The 7972-nt window shown below is 45.1% G+C and overlaps 1 protein-coding gene across 1 annotated transcript in view; it reads right to left on the bottom strand.

The window, feature by feature from the left end:
- The window catches only part of PRSS38 (protease, serine, 38), a 34936-nt gene extending 29378 nt beyond the window's left edge, over positions 1 to 5558 (bottom strand). The window contains exons 1-3 of the mRNA XM_012641680.1: positions 5417 to 5558; positions 5097 to 5259; positions 4157 to 4428 (exon numbers count right to left, since the gene is read on the bottom strand). Coding sequence (XP_012497134.1) covers positions 4157 to 4428; positions 5097 to 5259; positions 5417 to 5558 — 577 coding nt within the window. The remainder of the gene's footprint in view (positions 1 to 4156; positions 4429 to 5096; positions 5260 to 5416) is intronic.
- Positions 5559 to 7972: the final 2414 nt, after the last annotated feature.

Raw genomic sequence — 7972 nt, 5'->3', positions numbered from 1 at the left:
TTAGCACAACAGTAGGTGGAGCAATATTTAAATGAACTTGCTATATTTCACCAGAATTAAATTAGTATTAATCTGAGTTGATTGCTATAAATGAAGTAATCCCTACAGCAACTGTTTAGAAAAAAAGTTTAAACATACAATTTAAAAATCAAGAGAAAAATTAAGATGGTACACCAAAAAGCATTTCCTTCACACAAAAGAAGGCATGAACAGAAGAGCAGAGGAAAGAAATTACATAGATATGTAGAAGATATTTTGCAAAATGGCAAATTTAAATCCAACAATATCAATCATTACATTAAATGTGAATGGACTAAATACTTCAACCAAAAGGCAGACACTTCCAGACTGGATATAAAGGGAAGACCCAACTGCACCTTGTCTACGGAAGATACACTTAGAATGAAAGTAACATATAGGTTGAAAGTAAAAGGATGAAAAAAGGTATACCAAACAAACAGCAGCTATACAAAAGCCTAAGTGGCTAGATTAATATCAGACAAAATAGACTTTAAAACAGCAATATGACTAGGGACAAAGATATTTCAAAAAATGATAATGATAGAATCGATACATCACAAAGACATAATTATAAATTATATGCACCCAATTAGAGCCTGAAAATACTTGAAGCAAAACCTGACACACTTGAAAGAGAAATAAGCAATTCACAATCATAGCTAGAGAGATAAATACCCTGTTTTCAATAATTGATTTTTAAAAAGACAGAAAACCAGTAAGGATATAGAAGACTTGAAAACATTATCAGTCAACTTGACCTGTGATTTATGAAGATTTCCACACCATTGACAACAAGACACACATTCCTTTCAAACACACATGGAACATTCTCCAGGACAGATCAAATGCTAGGCCCATAATACATGTCTCAGTAAGTTAAAAAAAACACAAAATCATGCCAAGTATTTTCTCTGAGCACAATGGAATTAAAGTTGAAATTAACAATTAAAAGGAATTCGGGAATTCACCAAATACTTAAAATTAAATGACAAACGTTAAAGAAAAAATCATGAAGGAGATTAGATAATGTCTTGAACTAAATGAAAACAAAAACACAGTATATCGAAATTTGTGGAATGCACTTACAACAGTACATAGAGGGGAATTTATAGCTTTAAATGCTTATATTAGAAGCAGAAAGGTCACAAATCACTCTAAGCTCCAGTCTTAGGAAACTAGGGGAAAAAAAAGACAATTCAACTCAAAACAATCAGAAGAGGCCGGGCACGGTGGCTCACGCCCGTAATCCTAGCTCTCTAGGAGGCCGAGGCGGGCAGATTGTTTGAGCTCAGGAGTTCGAAACCAGCCTGAGCAAGAGCGAAACCCCGTCTCTACTAAAATTAGAAAGAAATTAATTGGACAACTAAAAATATATAGAAAAAATTAGCCAAGCATGGTGGCACATGCCTGTAGTCCCAGCTACTCGGGAGGCTGAGGCAGAAGGATTACTTGAGCCCAGGAGTTTGAGGTTGCTGTGAGCTAGGCTGACGCCACGGCACTTACTCTAGCCCAGGCAACAAAGCGAGACTCTGTTGCAAAAAAAAAAAGTATTATACACAATGTCCAGGAAGGATTAATCATAGGAATGCAAAGTTGGCTCAACATCCAAAAATCTATCAAGGTAATACATAGTATTAATAAAGTAAAAGTTAAAAAGCCATGAGAGGCCAGGCACAGTGGCTCACACCTATAATAGCAGCATGTTAGGAAGCCAAGGCGGGAGGATCACTTGAGGCCAGGGGTTTGAGACCAACTTGGGCAACATAGTGAGACCCCATCTCTACAAAAACTAAAAAAAATTAGCCAGGCATGGTGGTGTGTGCCTGTAGTCCCAGCTACTCGAGAGACTGAAGTGGGAGGATTACTTGAGCCCAGGAGTTGGAGGCTGCAGTGAGCTATGATCGTACCCACTGCACTCAGCATGAGCGACAGAGTGAGATCTTGTATCAAAAAAAAAACCATATGAACATCTCAATCGATGCAGAAAAAGCATTAGAAAAACAAATCCATGTCTTATTTATGATAAGAACTCTCAACAAACCAGGAACAAAGGAAACCTTTCTCATCTGTTAAAGGGCATCCACAAAAAACCCACAGCTAATATCATTCTTGATGGTGAAAGACTAAACGTTTTCCCCCACTAAGATAAGGAACCAGGCAAGGATATCCACTGTTACCACTTATATTTAACACTGTACTGGAGGCTGTAGACAGCGTAACGAAGCGAAAGAGAGAAAGGCAAGCAGAAATGAAATTAAGAAAATTCCATTCACAATAGGTCCAAAAATAATAAAATAGGAATAAACTTAACAGAAGCAGTGCGCAGCCGGCAGCACCCAGCACCTACACAACCAAATACTGTAAAATACCGCTGAAATTAAGAAGATCTAAATTAAAAAAGACATATCCCATATTCATGGATTGGATGACTCAATGTTGTTAAGATGGTAATATTCCCAAAATTGGTCGGTAGATTTAATGCCATCCTGATAAAAATCCCAGAAGGTGAGAAAAATAGCAGAGTGGGAGCCTCAACCTCTTGTTCCCCCACAGAAACACTGAAAACCAAGCAGAAACTGTCAGAACCAACTTTTTCAGAACTCTGGAAAACAGTTAAAGGTTCATAGCAACCACGTGAATGCTGACTCAAAAAAAGACAACTTTGAAATGGAAGAAAAGATTTGTGGTGTTTTCACTTGTTCTTTTCACTGCGCAGCAGCAGCCTTGAAGAGGGAAACCCTATTCCCGGTGCAGAACACTGGTCTCTGGTTCCGGAAGGAGCAGAGTAGACCTTATTTGCAAATGACTGTGTATGTCTCTCCTAACCTGTCTCGGGGAGCGACCTGCAGGACTGACGCAGCCACTCACCTCTGCTTTGCCTAACTCAGAAGTCAGGCTGGAAAAGTGGCGGGCACTGCTCAAAAACTTTGCAAGCCGAGCTAACAACCCACAGAGGTGCAGGGCAGTAGATTACAGGCAAAATACACAACTTGCCTAAGGCCCAGCAGCAAGAGCTGGGGAGGGTTTTTTAGGGAAAGGAGGACACTCAAGAGCACCTGTGTTCTTGGGGGAATTTCGAAGGCCATGAAATGGCCATGCCCAGGGTAAGACACGTGTTCAGAAGAAAACCTGAGAAGATCCCAACTTTCACCTCAGGCTGACCAATCTAGGCTCGTGCGAGCCTGACTGAGTGTTGAACAAGGGCCTTGGCACAGAGCCAATCCGGGAAGTCTGCAAGAAGGTTTTTGGGCTGGTTGGTTTTTAGCTCAAAGGCCTTTCACACAAAATACCTATTCTTGGCACCAACAGATAAAAAGAATAAAACTATATGACCCTCTCAAGAGCTCTCCCAGTGCTTCCATAAAATCTATAATGATTTATAAATTTTTAAATAATTAAGTAAACCAGTTATAAAGGGTGACTTTCTTAACCTGTTGTAATATATTTCAGCTGAAATCTCCAGGCCAGGACACAACTTAATAGTGAACTATTAGAAGCATTTCCAATAAAATCAAAACCAAGAAGGAAAGCTACCATCATTCCAACCACTGCAAGAAGACAAGAAAAATAAATAAAAGACAAAATACGGGGAAAAGAAAGAAGTGGTAGAACAGTCTTTATTTGAAGAAAATAGGATCTTTTATCTAGAACTAGCAAAATAATCATTTGACAAACTATTAAAAATGAGTTCTGTAAAGTGGCTGGCTGCAAGATCAACGTGCAAAAATAAACAGTGGTGACTGCTTAACAAATGCAATTTTAAAAATCTCTTTTGAATGGCCCTAAATATTCTCAAGTGCCCAGGTATAAACCTAGAAAGAAAACACAGGCCTTTAAGGAGACAAGTATAGTAACTAATTTTTTTTAATAGGCTAAAAGATTTCTAAGTTGAATTTAAAATCTTATGAATAACTATGCTTATAAACTTGTGTTCTTGATGTATACTGCCTTCCAATTTCACACTCAAAGTAGCTGTCGTCGTTTTTCTGCATACAACAAAGCCAGTCTGGGATAAAACAAAAACTCCACATTGACAGACAAAAGGACGTCGATGGATGGGTGGGGACTCCACAATCCTCACCGGTCCACAAGCCCCAGTGAAGGAACTGCCCCGGCCCTTTGACTTTGTTCTTACCTCGCTGTGAGACCATCCCCCATCCGGTTGCCCAGCAATTAACGCTGGTGAGGTTCACTTCTGGGGGCGGGAGGCAGATGGGGAGCACGGAGTCAGAGAACACAATGCGGGACTTCAGCTGCACCAGGGCCACGTCGCCTCCGATGGGGTGGTCCAATTGGTACGAGGGGTGCAGGATCACCTTGTTCACCTCGAACCACTGGGTGTAGTTGCCGGCTACCTTGAGGTTCACGAGGCCCACGTACACGTCGTAAGTCTTAATGCTCTTGTCACTGCAGGGGCCAGAACAAAGGCACAATGCCCGCAGCCCCCCGGGCCACCAGCGCACAGGCCCTGGGAGGCCAAGAGCGCGGGGTGGGGGGTGGGGGTGGGCCTGGGGGGCTGGGCTCAAAGCGAGCCCCATGCTGGCCGCACTGCGGGGGCTCACCTGGCTGTCTGGCAGTATTGCCCCCAGAGGAGGCTCGCCTGGGGCCGACGGGCTCCAGCAGCCCGACAGGTGGGACCCTCTCTCTCACTCTTACCCAGGACACCTCCCGGCAAAGGGCAGATGGCCCCAGGGGAGCCGAGCCTCCGTGCGCAGGGCAGCTGCGGGGCACCGGACGTCTGAGGTGCCGCGCACAGGGCCAGGCGCCCGGGGACCCGGCTGTGCGTTTCCGGACTCGCCCTGCGCTTGGGGACCAGCCTCGCGCGTGGGGACCAGGCGGTGCACGGTCAGCCGCAGCGAATGAGCTTGTGCGCATGGAGACGAGCCTGCGAGCTCGGGGACCGGCCTCGCGCGCGGGGAGCAGGCAGCGCATTTGGGGACCAGGCTCGCACTTGGGAGCCCAGCTGTGCACCTGGGAACCCGGCCCTGCGCTTGGGGAGCAGCCTCGCGCGTGGGGACCGGGTGGCGCGCGTGGGGACCGTCAGAGGCGCCCTGTCCCCGCCCCCGCCCCCTCACCGGTCGAAGCAGTGCGCGGCCGACAGCACCCAGTACTCGTTGAGGATGGAGCCGCCGCAGACGTGGAAGCCGGCATAGTGCACGCTGACCTGCCACGGCCACTTCCTCTCGGGGGCCGGGACGCCGCCCAGGACCCTCCCTTCCACGCCACGCCGGCCGCAGTCTGTGCGGAATGGACGGGGCGAGGACTGGAGCTACGCCGGGGCCGCGGGGGGCGGGGGAAGGAAGAGGGGGAGGAGGAGGGAGAGGATATGGGGGAGGGGCGGGCAGGGGACGGGGAGGGCCCCGCCCCCACCCAGGCGAAGGGCCCCAGGGCCTACCCCTGTCGCCACTCAGGGAGATCCTCTCGCTCTTGGGGTGTCCGTGGACCGCAGCAGCGACCCGAGCGGGGGTCCCCATGAGGAGCAGAAGTAGCAAGCACAGGGCCGCGCATCGGCGCCTGGCGGATGAGGGGGCGGCCATGAGGCCGGAGTCGGTGCCCCCAGCACGTGACCCGGGACTGCGCCCCCCAGCGGGCGAGGGCATTCCCCCCCACCCCCCGTGCATGTGACTGCGCCCCCAGCAGGTGACTATGCCCCATCACGTGACTATGCCCCAGGACGTGAGTGCGCCCCCGGGAGGTGACTCTGCTCCCCGCACGTGACTATACCCAGCCTGGACCCCTAACAGCACCCCCACGCATGATTGCGCCTGAGCCCTGGACACATGACTGACACCAACAGGTGACAGCATGCCCAGCAGGTGAGCCGGACACGTGATGGTACCCAGTCCGGGTGCAGCAGGTGACAGTATCTGAGTTCCACCCCAGTGCCCCTAGGTTTGGGTAGTCGGGGTCCCATAGTCAGATCGGGACGCGCTGGCTCCATTTGAGACTTCTGCGTTGTAAATCGCGATGTTCTCGGCTTTCTCAGTGGCAGAATTGATTCTTTTAGGTCAGTTACTATTTATTTACACAATCTGCCACCCAGCTGTCAAAAACCTTTTTATTAAGGTTTCATTTGCACACAGTAAAATTCACTCCGTTTTGCAAGTTTTGACGATTGCATACAGTCCTGATGCCGCTACCAAGATATGGAAAAGTACCAGAGGATTACCTAACAACAGATGGAAGATTTATAAAACTTCATTGAGAGATGTTAAAAGCAAATGCAGAGACACGAAGGCTTAATGTTATTAAATAGAAACACAATTGTTTCCAATCAATCTATAGAATCAATGCAATTCCAGTCAAAATCCTAAGTTTTTAATTAAAATTATTTTTGATTGCTCATAATTATATTACATTTAAGGAGAACAATGGGATATTTTGATACATGTATACAATGTGGAATGATTAAATCAAGCTAATTAACATATTCATCACCTCACTTAACATTTTTTGTGGTGATATATTTGAAATTTACACTCTTAGTTATTTTTAAATATACAATGCATTTTTCTTGACTATAGCCACCCTGCTGAGCAATACATCTCAAAACTTATTCCTCCTGTCTGGCGGGAATTCTGCACCCACCAACTCCCCATGCCCTGTCTCCCTGTGTAACCACCATCCTACTCTCCACTTCTATGAATTCAGCTTTTTTTTAGATTTCACGTGTAAGTAATACCATGTGGTATTCACCTTTTTGCGATTGGTTTATTTCACTTAGCATAATGTCCTCTAGATTTATCCATGTTGCCCCAAATGATAGAATTTCATTCTTTTTTAAGGCTGAGTAGCATTCCATTGTGTATATATATACCACGTTTTCTTTACCCGTTTATCAGTTGGTGGGCACTCAGGTTGATTCCAGATCTTGGCCATGGTGAATAGAGCTGCAGTGAACGTGGGAGCGAAGATATCTCTTTGGCGTTCTGATTTCATTTCCTCTGGATACGTACCTAGAAGCGGGATTGCTGGATCACGTGGTAGTTCTATTTTTAGTTTTTCGAGGAAACTAATGGCAGTGCCAATTTACGCTCCCACCAACAGTGTACACCGGTTCCCTCATTTCCCCTTCCTTGCCAACAACCTTTATCTTTCATCTTTTTTGTAAAAGCCATTCTAACAGGTGTGAGGTGGCATTCATTGTGGTTTTAATTTGCATTTCCCTGGTGATTATTGCTGCCGAGCATTTTTTCCTAAAGCTGTTGGCCATTCGTGTGTCTTCTTTTGAGAAGTGTCTATTCAGGTCCTTTGTCCGTTTTTAAGTTGGGCGGGTTGTTTTCTTGCTGTTGAGTTGAGTTCCTTATATATTTTGAATATTAACCCCTTATTAGATGTATGATTTGCAAATATTTTTTCCCACTCTGTGGGTTATCTCTTCCCTTTATTAATTGTTAATTAATTAATTTGCTTTTTGTAAAAGCTTTTTAGTTTGATGCAATTTCATTTGTCTACTTTTGCTTTTGTTGCCTGAGCTTTTGGAGTTGTATCCAAAAAATCCTTGGCCAGGCCAACGTCATGGAACTTTTCCCCTGTGTTTTCTTCCAGTAGTTTTATAGTTTCAGGCCTTATGTTTAAGTCTTTAATCCATTTGGAGCTGAGTTTTGTGCATGGTGTAAGATAAGGGTCCAATTTTATTCTTTCACATGTGGATAACCAGTCTTCCCAGCACCATTTATTGAGTAGACTGTTTTTTCCCCATTGTGTGTTGTTACCACCTTTGTCAACAATCAATTGACCGTAAATGCATGGGTTTATTTTGTATCTCTTAATAATTTATTGTACAGTTGTTTTTAATAGTTTGCATTTTAACTCTCATAGTAAAGATAAAATTGCATTACATGCCACCCTTCCAGTGGTAGAGAATTCTGAATATGACCATATATTACTTATACCATTAAGTTTTTTACTTTCATGCTTTATGTTATTAATTAGCAGTCTTTTGTTTCAG

The sequence above is a fragment of the Propithecus coquereli genome, unplaced genomic scaffold (genome assembly GCF_000956105.1).
Source record: "Propithecus coquereli isolate 6110/MARCELLA unplaced genomic scaffold, Pcoq_1.0 Scaffold168, whole genome shotgun sequence".
NCBI lineage: Eukaryota > Metazoa > Chordata > Mammalia > Primates > Indriidae > Propithecus > Propithecus coquereli.
This window is presented reverse-complemented; position numbering and strand designations above follow the sequence as displayed.